The sequence below is a fragment of the Myxocyprinus asiaticus genome, chromosome 25, assembly GCF_019703515.2.
Source record: "Myxocyprinus asiaticus isolate MX2 ecotype Aquarium Trade chromosome 25, UBuf_Myxa_2, whole genome shotgun sequence".
Classification (NCBI taxonomy): domain Eukaryota; kingdom Metazoa; phylum Chordata; class Actinopteri; order Cypriniformes; family Catostomidae; genus Myxocyprinus; species Myxocyprinus asiaticus.
The window spans coordinates 25,180,675-25,195,034 of NC_059368.1; the positions used below are offsets into that span (position 1 = coordinate 25,180,675).

At 36.9% G+C, this 14,360-nt stretch overlaps 1 protein-coding gene across 8 annotated transcripts in view; it reads right to left on the reverse strand.

The window, feature by feature from the left end:
• Nucleotides 1-1,362: 1,362 nt before the first annotated feature.
• LOC127415739 (circadian locomoter output cycles protein kaput-like) overlaps nucleotides 1,363-14,360 on the reverse strand; it is a 91,714-nt gene continuing 78,716 nt past the window's right edge. For 7 of the 8 annotated variants that reach the window (XM_051654612.1, XM_051654609.1, XM_051654607.1 and 4 more), the window contains 7 exons: nucleotides 13,926-14,026; nucleotides 13,631-13,720; nucleotides 13,036-13,194; nucleotides 11,809-12,048; nucleotides 11,393-11,577; nucleotides 10,372-10,645; nucleotides 1,363-7,240 (listed from right to left, as the gene is read on the reverse strand). In XM_051654612.1, the coding sequence (XP_051510572.1) occupies nucleotides 6,944-7,240; nucleotides 10,372-10,645; nucleotides 11,393-11,577; nucleotides 11,809-12,048; nucleotides 13,036-13,194; nucleotides 13,631-13,720; nucleotides 13,926-14,026 (1,346 nt within the window). In that variant the 3' untranslated portion in view covers nucleotides 1,363-6,943. The remainder of the gene's footprint in view (nucleotides 7,241-10,371; nucleotides 10,646-11,392; nucleotides 11,578-11,808; nucleotides 12,049-13,035; nucleotides 13,195-13,630; nucleotides 13,721-13,925; nucleotides 14,027-14,360) is intronic. The other variant, XM_051654613.1, reaches the window with a different exon arrangement.

Genomic DNA, 14,360 nt, shown 5'->3' on the forward strand with positions numbered 1-14,360 from the left:
ATAATAAAAACTATCTAGTGTAAAAATGTCTCCAAGGAGATGTAAAACTTTCTGATAGTTAAATGCGGATGAATGGAGGATTCGGTTTTCTGAGCGGTCAAGCGCCCACTGGAGGAAGTATTTCTAGTTTTAAGTGGGGCGTGAACCAAAAAAATTGAGAACCACTGCAATAAGGCATCATACCAAACTGCCTCAGACCAAAAAAACCTAAGACCAAAAGACAGTTCTCTATTTTAAAGTGCTTTGAGTGTAGGGTCAGAAAAGCGATTTAAGTGTAAAATTCATTCAAACATTTAAATATGAGTGTTGTTTATCTTCATCAAACCATGTATTATTTCCGTTCCAAATGTTTAATCGTACAACATAATATCAACATGAAAATAGCACGTTATTCCGGCTCCAGTCATTATCACACACAGGCGATGTCCAGTTAAACTCAAATTAGGAGATTCATCCGCCAGAAGAGCAGGGCCAGAACACAACTGACAATGTATTCTTCCGCAAATTGCTTGCAATTTTAAGTTTCAACCACAAATGTCGCTTGAGCACAAAGTTACGTAGTGCAGCTTTAACATACTAAATCCTAAAATGTTTTATGAATTATAATGAATAAATAAAAAACTAAAAAGCTTTAAAACGTAAATATAGTTATAATCAAATTAATGTTACAGGTTCAATACAAGTTAAACCCAATCGACAGTATTTGTGGCATAATATTGATTACCACAAAAATGTATTTTTACTTGCCAATCCTTTTCTTTATATATATATAAAAAGCAAAAATCTGAGTTACAGTAAGACACTTACAATGGAAGTGAATGGGGGCCAATTCGTAAATATTAAAACATTCACTTTCAAAAGTATATCCACAAAATGTAAACAATATGTGTTAACATGATTTTAGTGTGATAAAACAACTTACTAACTTTTTCTGTGTAAAGTTATAGCCAATTTTAAAACTTAACCCTTTTGTCAACAAACCCTAAAACTACTGTAAAAATGAAAATTCAATTCCTCTTTACAGAGGAATTAATTAAGTGTTTTTATAAAATTATAAGCTTCATATTTCTGCTTTTAAACCCTCCAAAAATTGGCCACATTCACTTTCATTGTAAGTGCCTCACTGTGGCCTAAATTATTTTAAGAAAAGGAGGGATGAGTCAAAATGATGTTTTGTGATAATCAGCATTATTTAATAAATGCTGTTGATTGAGTTTAACTTGTATTGAACCCGGAATATCCCTTTAATGTAAAAATTATAATAAATAATTTTAATAATTTGACATTTACTTAAAAGAGTACATCACAACAAACAAAGGAATTTAAGACAGCCGAGATGTATAATTTTTAAAATATGTTTATTTTCAAAATTGAATAAGGGGAATAAATGGAACATTGTTTAAAAAGGTTCCATTATTTCTTTGTTAATGTAAGAATTGCCTGGCTCACAAAATGAACCCCATACAGCACACAATTTTTTTATTTTATTTCTGCTATTACAGTATTTTCTTTGATATTAGGAAAAAAAGAGCCATGCTCTGGTAGCCCCATAGAATGAATTATCATGTGAAACCTATTTATAGGTGTTTTTAAATTATTTTTTTAGCTTTTCATAAAGTGTACTGAACAGATACATTTCATGAGCCAAACACAAGTGCTCTGCGAAGAACATCACACGTACAAAGATTAAATGATAGCAAGAGAGAACACTGATAGACATTCAGAACTTCTAGTGAGTACATCAGAACTACAAAACATTAAACTTGGTTCAACACCACCTTTTCCATTGGGCATCTTTAAGATGAGCATTAAAGTTTTGCAAACAAATTTAACAAGATTTGAAGTACTCCCAATCTTTCCTTCTAGCTCTTTGGATTAATCACTAAATACCAACTGACATGTTGAAGTTGCACTGAGCACAAAAAACAATTTAGGGGTACATAACATTCGAGGGTAACTATATTTTGAAGGAGGGGAAACTGCTGTTTTTGTGTCTCTTTATGGTAAGTGCAGAAGAAAGCATTTCATTGAAGAGGTCACTAGCACAAGATAAATAAAGTGTGAGAAAAGAAAAAATAACTGATGTGAATTGAGTATTCTGAACCAACCCGAGGAAGCCACGACATTTCACTGTTACCTTGGGGCTCACAATACAAATCAGTGCAGAAAAAAAAAACTCAACCCCTTGAACTCTAAAACATCATCCCAAGTGTCAACTGCTGACATCTGATGCCAGTTTGTGACAAAGTAAGGATGTGTTATGCATCAAAGGATAGGGTCATTCTAGGCCCAGCCTGAATTTGTATGTGTCCTATACTTATTAATCAAGACTAGTTATAATAAAAATTAAAAAAAAAATTACCTTCAAATACTCCATAACATAAGCAGGAGCCTGGAGCATAAATGACCTCTCTTACATACAGGCAAAGACTTTAAAATAACCACTTCCAGAATCCAACTGCATTGTTGGGAGAAAGTTCGACTGGTCCAGCAGTGTGTCACAGTTTGTTTAAATCCTTCATCTGAGGTTACAATATGGAGTAAGCTTTATTATTGGTTCCCTTTCTTAGCAAAAGGCATTTATAACAGGTGTTTTACACATCAAGTATAGCCTAGCTGCATAAATTCTCTGTTCTGACTTTGCTGTAGAAAAATAAAATCTATGATTTGTATATATCCCTCTTTAAAATATGCTTTATTTATTAAGTGTTAAATGGTTAAGAATGTGCACGTTGGGGCCGTATTAAAGAAATGCCCTATTTAAAGTCTAAGGCAAGATAAACACTAATCCATTTTTGTTTGAAAACTCAGTTTTCAGCTTCCTAATGTCAGCGATTTCCCAAATATGCTGTTATGGAGAGCGTTTTCGAGTCTTTTGAAGTCTCAACTTTCGGTGGGGGACAATGTCATTCCAGTGTGCATGAGAGGTGTAAATGTAGCAACATCAATCTGTTTTCATTTGAAAACTCTGTTTTTATTTTCCTAACATCATCATTTTCTTAACTATGCAGTTATGGAGAGTGTTTTCGAAAGTCTCAGTTTTCGGTGGAGGAAATAGCCATTCCAGTGTTGATGAGATCAATCCATTTTCATTTGAAAACTCTGTTTTCAGTTTCCCATTGTAATCGTTTTCCCAAATATGCGATTATGGAGAACAGATTTGTTGGTGGCGTAAACATAGCAAAATCAATTAACCCTTTTCACACTTCCGGGTTTTGGAATGCGGAATGTAAAGGATTGCAGGGTAAACCTCAATAGCAGTGAATGGGAGACCACGGCAAATATAATTTTTCCTTACACATTTGCTCCAACATCAAAAGAAAAATGGCACTATTACATTTCCACAACTTTTCAAATTAAGAAAAAATAGAGTGGTTGATTACGACAGTCAGAAGAGACAAGATGGCAAATTTTCTGATACTTAGCAGCTGTGGTAACTCGTTTTTTATTTTTTTTATTTGCACTAAATAGTTTACTATATTTACACCCCTAAATATGGCGGAAATGCATCATCATAGGTCTGTGAAAAGGGTACATCCGTTTTTGTTTAAAAACTCTGTTTCATTTCCCAACATCATAGTTTTCCAAACTTTGTGGTTATGGAGAGTGTTTTCAGTGGAGGAAAACACCATTCCAGTGTGGATAAGATGTGTAAATGTAGCTAAATAAGTGCGTTTTCAAACAGAAATGAAAAAGTGTGGATGTGGCCAAAAGATCTATGTTTGAAATGAGATTCTATCTAAAATGTCCATGGTTACAAAACAGATTAGATGGGATTCTAGAGTTAGGATGCATACCTACTATAAAGCATACCCACTATAAAGCTAAGTGACATTTTTACATTCAGGCAATAATCCTGCCTAGCCTGTTTCTAGTCATGCTGTTCAGTCGGGGGGAAAACATTGATAACACAGTCACATACATTACATTTTAAAGAGAAGAGATGTCAGTAGCACTGAAAAGTACACCAATCTATTTTAGTAGAAGACAATTCAATGGCCAAACTGGTGACCACCATATACAATGGGATTGACTGACTGAACGAATATGAGTAACCTAGTGGCACAGATTTAGATTACATACTGCATTACCAAAGATTACTGGGGTTACTCTGTAATTGGATGGATACTGCAATATGAACTGTGAATAGACCAGAACTCTGGGGTTGTTGGCTTAAATATCCCATGCAAACAAAACATTCTGACTGGCACTAATATACTGAGGTCTGATATGATAAACATTTTAATTTACAGAACCTGACTACTTGTACTAACCTGAATAAGGCAATATTGCTCATTAGTGCACTATCCTTTGAAAATTAGATAGAATAATAAAAATTAATAACATGATCTTCAGACAAGAGCAATTTATCAATAAATACCTGTCATCCGAAAGTGCTAATGAAAGTGACTTTTTCACTTTTATAATAAAAGCTAAAAATGTATAGTGTATTATTATTATTATTATTATTTTATATGGAAGATTCATTTAACAGCAAAAATCTTAGTTGTGAACTGTATTAGCTGTCTAACAGGTACAGGTACTGCTTCCCTACAGAAAAATGTACTCTTGAATTTGAAAATTCATGATAGCTAAATTTCTGTTCTAACAATGCCCTTCCACATAACTCACTTCACTGTTGCCAAATACACTGAACTCTATAGAGTAAAGCATCAGCTCCAGCATTACCCCTGGCAACACATTGCGCTTCCATCAAGAGATGTAACGCGGTGCTCAAAGTTAAAAAAAAATTCAACTTTGACCAGGTGCCGTTGACCTTTTGAAGCATCAGCCAATGATTACTGGAAAATTAAGGTGATCCATCAGTACCACCACTAAAATAAAAATGAGACATTTCATCTGGACCTCAAAGCAGCATTTTTCCCTGCCATTGAGCGATGCGCTGAAGCCTTGACGCGAGTCATGTGGAAGCCACTTAATTGAGCAGCTTAAAAGAGAGTCACAATTAAAATTTAAACATTGGATGTATTTACTGTAAATCTGGCATATCTAAAATGTTAATACTACATTGAGCAAATTTATTTAGATTCAGATTGTCAAAATTTGGGTTTTCATTATGAAAAAGCTAAAGCTTGTGCTTTGGGCAAAACTAGATCTGATCATTCGCCTATAAGTGTTATAGTTCTACACTTTGGTAGACCTAAATCACCAAACAAATACCATGTTATCCTATGGTATAGATCAGGAGTTGCTATAATGCTCCTGCAGCTATATTCTTTACATGTCATTGTTACAGAGGTACTTTATTAAGCCTATACATTCCTGCTTTTCCAGAGTTGTCTGGAAGATTGGTTGCAAAGTCAAGTCATGGGAGATGCATTTAACTGCACTGAAATTTCATTGTTTGTCCAGATCCAACATTAACATCTGCATTAAAGCTGTGCAAACATGACAATTTACTATCTAAATGACAATTAGGTTTGGTTCTGTGAAATTATATTTCTATATCTTTCTTTTCTTAGCCATCTAGTACAATCATACCCTAAAACACTGTACAACAGTGTAAACAACCATACTGTAAACAATTTTAAAACTAGAGGAAACTATAGCTTAGCCCTAAGCAATTTTACCTGTATGATTTAAGATTGTTACACATTATGTAAATATATTTCTCATCTTCATAATCCTGCATTCAGTTTTAAATATAAAACATTGGTACATAATAGTGAATGTCATTAGAGGCCATTCACAGCCTTCAAAACCTGTAATGATTATGATGCAGTGGTGCACAACTGCACAGTGTAACAGTCGAAGCACCATTTTTAGATTTTTGTCTAACCACGTAATGTACTAAATCCTATTCTAAGTATTTACAAAGGAAAAACCTCTGCAAATATGTAGATCAATATTTTTGCAGTTACTAAGGTGTCACTGTATAACACAAAGCAATATATCTTTATATATAACAGTTTTACTAAAATATGAAGGCAGTTTTTAAACCAACTGTGACACAAACTGCGGATAAAGCATTCTAGACACACATTCCAGGCAGACACACATACATACAAACACATGAGGCAAGCACATACCCACACACTCACCCCCCATCCCACTGGAAAAAGTAAGTCTGTAAAGAGATCAGCCATCATGTGTAATAAGTTTGCTTTTTTTCCTTTGAATGTTAGAAAAAAAGTATTTTCAAAGCTACAAATAACAGACTACACTTTTCATCTCATGCATCATATAAAATATTAGTTTCTCTTTCCTTTTGTCCACATATTTACACAAAATTTTACAGGTGAACTGTACAATAAAAGTTGAATCCACGTGTCGTTCTTAAAAATATTTTCTGACCCATAATTACTTTCGAGAAGTAAAATGAGAAGGAAAGAGCAAGAGAGGGGAAAGGAGAAAAAGAAAATTAGAGACAGACAAAGAGGCGCTGTTTGTCCAGGAGGACTTCTTCGAAGTCTTGAAGTACTTGCTCCAGCTCGTGAACCAGAGTGTTCTGCATAAATTAAACCTGTGAAAGGGTGACAACAGCACACATTGGGTGTACAAGACAAACGGACATGATAAAGGGGAGGGTGGAACCCTTCTCCCCCTTGTTTTTGTGGAGGTGACAGGTTGAGGAGCACGCAGGGTTATGAAAACAAACCAGGAACCTGCTTCTCTGCCACCAGCCAGCAGAAAGTTTGGTGTTTCGTGTTCGGACCTCTTCCAGAATTCAGTGCAAGCAGCCACTGATCAAAACATAGGTCAGAGAGGGCATAGGGTGGAAAACAACACCACTTTAGGTCTTGCCCTTCTCCTGAACCTCCAAGCAGTGGAAAGGGAAGGGTATCTGAAAGGGTACAGTACAAATACTGCTATAGTTTTCATTCAGCTCCAAACAACCCCTTTTGGACCACTACCAGAATGCAAGACTGCTCAATGGAGACTTGGTTCGGCCCCTGCTGCCCTGTGATCAGCCAAGGCTCAGTTACTGTGGCTGTGCGTTGGAGCGGTCTGACATGCTGTCTGACCTATGAGCTGCCAGTTGCTGCTGTTGCTGGAGCTGCTGCTGCAGCTGCTGCTGTTGTTGATGCTGCTGCTGTTGCAGCTGCTGCTGTTGTTGTTGATGCTGCTGTTGCAGCTGTTGTTGTTGATGCTGCAGCTGCTGCTGCTGTAGTTGCTGCTGTTGTTGTGTTGTGGCTGCAAACGCACCTTGCTGCTGCAGAGGAAATGCTGCCTGAAGTATGAGCTGGGCAGACTGATTGCTGTGTAAAAGATGCGGTGCCTACAAGAGAAAATGTGCAGCATAAATGACATGTTAACAAAAGAAAAACAACAACAAAACAGTATATATTTAAAGACATCAGGGCTCAACAATAAGGATGGCCCAGTGTTAAAGATGTTTGGGCCAGTTGACAGAATGGTCCTTTGCCCTGTTGGGACAGAGAATGCGTTCCTACTAGGGCTGTGTTTAATTACATGAAAAATATCTTGTAAAAAAAAAATGAACGCAATTAATCATGGCCCCGTCCCCCGACTCGTACAGAAATTCTGTAATAAGAAATGTTCTTACCATAGAAGTAATTCAAGCTTGATGTACCACATTGACATATTTTCGAATAAGTGGCAGGAGGGGGCAGTCAGCGCTCCAGCTGTACAGGCAACGTGCCTCATCAAACCAACAAGAGCAGGCAGCACAGCCTTTCATAGATGATGTGTTCTTGTGCTCAAAGACGGAGCACAACAGAATGCAATTCTCAAAGTTTCAAACTACGTTTAACTTGACATAGCGTCCTAAAAACACAGCGCTTATGACTAGAGACGCTGACAACCCTTGACATGCATTGAGAATGCAATCAAAGCAGGGCTCCAGACTGCGACTAAAATGGTCGCAAATGCGACCAGAAATAATTGATTGCGACTATAATTTAAATTCTAGTCGCCATTGGCGACAGTCGGGTTGTGTGCGTTCATGTGTGGTTTTGTCAGATATCATCTTGTGCGTTATTGAATACATCTTTAGAGCGCCAGTGTGTCTTGCGCCCCTTTTCACCTATTCTGTTTCTGACGAGCTTGCTGCACCGCATGCAACAACAACAAATCCAGTGCGAGAGAGTCGTGAACAAATTACTCTTTTGAACCGGGTCTTTTTCATTAATCACCAGAAAAGAACTGAGGGTTTGAATTCAGGAGCTCAGGTTAGCAATTTGAATCAGATTCACTTTCTCAGCGAATCAGCTGTCAGGTGAGCTCACAACTGGGAGTGCAGACATTTCAAAGTAAGAGTCCCATGTGTATTTAAGGCTTCTTTATAATTAAAAGTCCCGTATTGTGTACCACTTTTTTCATTCCGGTAATTATTGATTGGGATTGGAGTAGCACAATAAACTGCATCTGGGATTTCATTCAGTTTGCACTCTTGTAGTCTCTGTGTCTGGGCCATCCGGTAACAGTAAAGAAAGAATAAGGCAATATTGTAAAACAATTTAAATATATATATATATATATATATATATATATATATATATCTCAAGTTTTTGACACTTAGGACAATTGATGGACTCATACACAACTATTACACAAGGTGCAAACATTCATTGCTCAAGAAGGCAACACACTACTATATGCAAACTTTATGTAAATATCTGCTTATGTAGATTCTGAAGAGCAGTACTAAATAAAAAAATATTTTTATCTCTTATATTTGTATAAAGTATGAAATCTTCTCAACTATATGTACTGTTTATTAAACCTTCGATTAATGGATTATCAGCTGTCTTCCTTTTCTTTGGCTTTCTATCTTGTTTCTGAACAACAATCTAAACTGAGCAATTCTGTGATTTGGTGACTAAAAACAACCATTTGGCTCATGAATGTTTCAGTTTAGGAGCCAGTGGCTCCTAAGTCATTTTTTCAGTCTGGAGCCCTGCAAAGTAAGGCGCTCCAAAAGCGTCCATCTGACGCACAAGTACATAGACCAACAGTTAAAAATAGCACAGAGGGAAGTAGGGCAATAAAAGGGTAATATTCAGTGATATGGAAAGAACACAAACAATATTTTGACTTTTAAAGCCACTTTATGTATTGACTAAATGCTTTACTTGTCTGCTGCCACAATATATGTACATGATGTTATGTATTTGAATTATAATATTTATTACATATTATTATTTTTATAATGATTTAATATATAAAAGAAATTGTTTTTTGTGGGGCAGGGGCTTTATCCCAAAAATATTGATATGCAATTATTTCAATTAATTAATTTGCACATCATATGTAATATATATATATATATATAGATTGACAGCCCTAGTTCCTACCATTGCTAGGTTTTAGTTTTTTTTTTTTTTGTGTTTGTAGCTTCAGATTAGTTTTAGTTTTTCAGTAAATTTAGTTTATGTATTTACATTTATTTCTCATAATAATTTTTACAACATACTACAAATTTGTATTAATTCTAAATACTTTAAACTTTTCAAAACTAAATACTTTCTAAATACTAAAACTACATTTAATTTCTGATCATTTTTAATTTAGGCCGTGCAAATGTATTTTAGTTTCAGTTTTACCAATGGTATGTTCGTTTTTGTTTTTATTTTATGTTGTTTTTATTTGGCTTCCATTTTAGTTTTCATAAACAATAATAACACTGGTTCCTACGTTCCATTGATCTAACATTCGATGATTATTGCATGTGTTTTTATAACTTGTGAACTGATACATTTGGTTTCCTGTGATGTTTTGAACATTGTTGGTTTGCGAATTCAGCTGATATGTCTGTAAACATGTCACCAAGGTAACAATATAGATGAGGATTTGTTGTAATTTGCAAAAGTGACTTGTAAAGCATCCGTTAGAATGGTTTGAACATTTTAAACAGTAAATAAATCAGTAATGTTGTACACCTTATGCCATCTTTTCCAGTAAAAAGTGTTTATGACGTTTATAGCTCAAATTGAGTTACATTATAGGTTTAAAATGTTCGTCTTTTATTGCAAATTAAAAATATATTATTACTTTTGTTTAGTTTTTTTAAAGAAAAGAAAGTAAAAAAAATAAAATAATAATAATAATTTGTGTGGTGGGGCCAGTGAATATGATGGCAGGGCAAGTACAAATCTGAACTATTATCTGACTCACTAAAATCCTTATTGTTGACCCCTGCAACTGAGGATCAAATTCTATTCTAAGCTGCTATTCTAGGCACTTAGCAGGAAATTGATAGTTATTTGGCAGGATGTCCAATTCAAATAGCCAGATACAAAAATAAATAAATACTTGCTTATTTTCTTTAGTGACTTAGTTATTGTAATGATCAATAACCTTAGTCTTAATCAGTAATAAATGACCAAAAATATGCAAATCAAGGAGTAATCTCTATTGCTCACAGGATCCTAATACTTTGAATGGTACCTGTAGGAACTGTGTTTGCTGCTGGGCAAGCTGAGCCTGGGCCTGGCCTTGCTGTTGGGTTGTTCCTGCAGCTGCCTGTGACTGCATCTGGGCTTGCTGCTCCTGTGTCTGCGCAGATGGCTGCTGGGTGATACTGATTGTTTGAGCTTGGCCCTGCTGCGGGGCAAACGCTGTCACCACCTGCCCCATGAACATGGTGGTAGGCACCATAACTGCACTGCATGCCATTGGACTGGTTACAAGCTTAGTAAGTAGCTGTGGGGCAGCGGGGAACCTGTGTGAGGAGGTGAGTCAGTGGTTTGTTATTAGTTTCTGTTTGCAACACAGGTGTCAGTGGCACCATGGCATGGTCAGGTTTCTCCATAGGTGCTCAAGGCTTCTTTTGTCATGAAGTAGCAATGGTCTAATATAAAGCTAATGTATTAAAGGGATAGTTCACCCAAAAATGAAAATTCTGACATTACCCATTTGTCCTCACCCATTTACTCAAAAGGAGATGTTAGGTAGAATGACAGCCTCAGTCACTATTTACTTTCATTGTATGAAAGAAGAAAAAAAAAGATGCAATATAAGTGAATGGTGACTGAGGTTGTCATTCTGCCTAACTAACATCTTCTTTTGTGTTCCATGGTAGAAAGAAAGTCATACAGGTTTGGAACAAGGTGAGGGTGAGTAAATAACAGAATTTAAATTTTTAGGTGTATTATTCATTTAAGCTGGTACTTGGATAGCTCCTTGGTTGAAGCAGCATGATCACAAAATCAGCTAATAAAAACATTGAACCTAAATAGATTCAATAAGGCAAATACAAAATATAACAGAAAGACAGACTTATCAGAGCATGTATAGTAATATATAATAATATAATATATAGTATATAATAATACATATTTATATCTAGCAACAGGTAATGGAATGAAGTTTAAATGATTGCTGAAGCCAGTCTAGTATTCAAATATGTGTTAAGAGATCATGTACTGTGCTAATGAAGTTGATGTGATTGGCCCTGGGCATGCTGTACCGTATCTGCCGGTCTTGTGAGAACGTGGCAACTGCGGCTCCGCTGGGGCTACTGTTCTGGGCCAGGCTTGTGGCGATCTGCACTACGTTGGCCTGTGTCGGCTGAGAGATCATCATGGTGTTATAGAGAGATGCAGGCAGTGCTCCCTGAGGAGACTGCAACATGTGAGACGACCTCTGAGACTGCTGAGAAACAGACAAAGAGAATATTCAAGAGTCAAGGCAAGGGGTTCCACACAAGATTTTCTCCCTCTTCACCTAAACATCTTATGGAGTCCCCCCGCACACACACTTTTGACTTGTTTACAAGATGCAATATTTTCTATAAAGCTGCTTTGACACATTATGTACTGTAAAAAAAAAGTGCTATAAAAATAAAACCTACTTTCAGTTCACCAATACAAACACATCTCTTACCTGTGTTAGAGTGGAGCTCTGATCTCTGAGAAGGTTCTGTTGTTGTAGGGGTGCCTGCTGTGGATGCTGTTGGACAGTGTGCTGTGTCCCTGTATGTGTGGATTGCAGGCCACTCTGCAGATTCCCTGCTGACACCACTGCCCCCTGCATGGAAAGAGCGCCTCCTGGCTGCACAGATGACCCCTGCGTCAACTGCACTGAGCCAAGGTTAAGACCGCCTCCTCCTGGCTGCAAGAACATCTACAAGAGGGTGTCAATTACCGACAGAGAGTGCACTTTTACTGATCCAAAATGCATATTAAGCATAGGTAAAGTAAGCATAAAACCGAGACGACTGACAATGGCAATGTTTTATATTGTTTACTCTCTTAGCCTGTGAACAGAATCCAAATGTTTTGATTTCCTGAAGGCAAGATTAAAAAATGAGCTGCTTTTGACTCTGAAACATTGGATTTAGACATTATTTATTAGTATGATTTTGATGATGCCTGACCAAAGAGTTGCAAGGACTCCTAAAAGTTGACAGAGGCCTTTAGCAGATATTCACATTCTATTCTGCAGAAACAGATAGATTTATATAGCCAAAATATTTATGAACAAGCCTATTGGGCCTTTCGATATGTCCCACCCCCAACTTCCTTTTTCAATAGGAAACATGTCAACACAGGAAAGAAAACTGCTCATTAAGTCATTTCACAGGGTCTTTCAGATTTCAATTCTGCAGTCTTTAGGATTGCACTCAAAAAGATTTTCTCAGTGGTGAAAAAAAACAAATATCTTTGGATTATCTGATTTAATCAAAGGCTATCCTTGGCCTGAAAAGTTAGAAAACCAAATTTGAAAATTACTGCCACAACTAAAGGAATAGTTTACCCAAAAATGACGATTCTCTTATCATTTACTCACCCTTTTGCCATCTCAAACTCGTATGACTTTCTTTCTTCTGCGCAACAGATTTATACATCCATGAAAATATCTTTGTTTGTGTTCCGCAGAAGATCAAAAGTCATACGAGTTAGAGACGAGTAAATGATGTGAGAATTATCATCTTTAAGAAGGAAAAAAAAATAGCTTGCAAAAGTTAGATCTAAGTGAAAGCATCATCTTAATTTGGTATCCTCTAATCTCTTCTACCAAGACAACAAGATGATCTTCACCTACAACACATTTTTTCTTATTTCAACCACTAATGCTATCCTTTAACTGGAAACTAGGGGGCGCTCTCACTTGTAGGCCCTGTCCCTGCACCTTCTGCAGCTCTTCCTGGATTTGCCGCAGTTCTTCTTGTTGTCTCTGGATGTTGGCCTCAATCATGCGTGTGCGCTGTTCCAGCTGCTCCTTGAGATGTTGCATTGCATCCATCTGTGTGGAAAACTGCAGCACTGGCTGCAAAACAATGAACAGCACTAGTCACGTGACTGCTAAAAAGAGCCTCACTGGGTTTCCACAACATACCATAAGGGTTAATGCTTTCAGCACAATGCCAGTCTTCAAACAGTTTCTGCAAAATGCCTTGTGGCAAGAAAACAACGGCTCGTAAAGGTCAAGGGCAAACACTTGAAGAAAATAGAAGAAGAAAATACAGCCTCAAGAGTTCGACACTACAGGTTGACAAAGGAAACACTTAATATTGAGGATTACACACATATATAGAATTCATATTCTATGAATGTGTAGAAACTAAACTACAACATACAGTATAAACCTTGTATCAATAGTGATACACCGATATATCAGCCAAGGAAAACATACATACATACACACACAACCCTGCTCTCTAGATACTGGCATCGGGCACTGGTGATGATGATGGTTGAATTACCTGCACAGTGGGCTGCAGAGTCTGCAGCTGCTGAGGCTGAGACACCAGAGATGTGGCCATTGTCTGCCCTGTGTTTTGAGAGCTCATCGACTGAGGGATAACACAGACACGGTTCAGTGCTCACACATACACGGACATCAAGGACAATATGACCAACAGCTAAACTAGAAATTATTACAACAGCAGCAGAATTGCTAGAGGTGATGTTCTTTTTGAAGTATTTTCGTTCTAGTTAACTCACTTGGACAAGAGGGTAATATATTTCATAGTTTCACTGATGATGACATATACTAACCTGACTGCTAATGGAGGACCTCCGCTGTGATGTCATCTCAATGGCTGACACTGATTGGCGAGGCGGTGTGCTATGGTCTGTCTGCAGCTTTGTTTGTGTGGCTAAAGAGACACAAACATATTTTCACACTATTAAAATACGCACAAAGATAGTTGATGCATCAATTCATGATTGTGGATGTTATCAACATCAAAAGTTTAGGTTAAAATGTAACATACTGTATTTATACACACACCGATCAGTAGGTCCCCCTCGTGCAACCATAACAGCGCCAACCCGCATCTCAGAATAGCATTCCGAGATGATATTCTTCTCTCCACAATTATACAGAGCGGTTATCTGAGTTACAGTAGACTTTGTCAGTTCAAACCATTCTGGTCATTCTCTGTTGACCTCTCTCATCAACAAGGCATTTCCATCCACAGAACTGCCCCT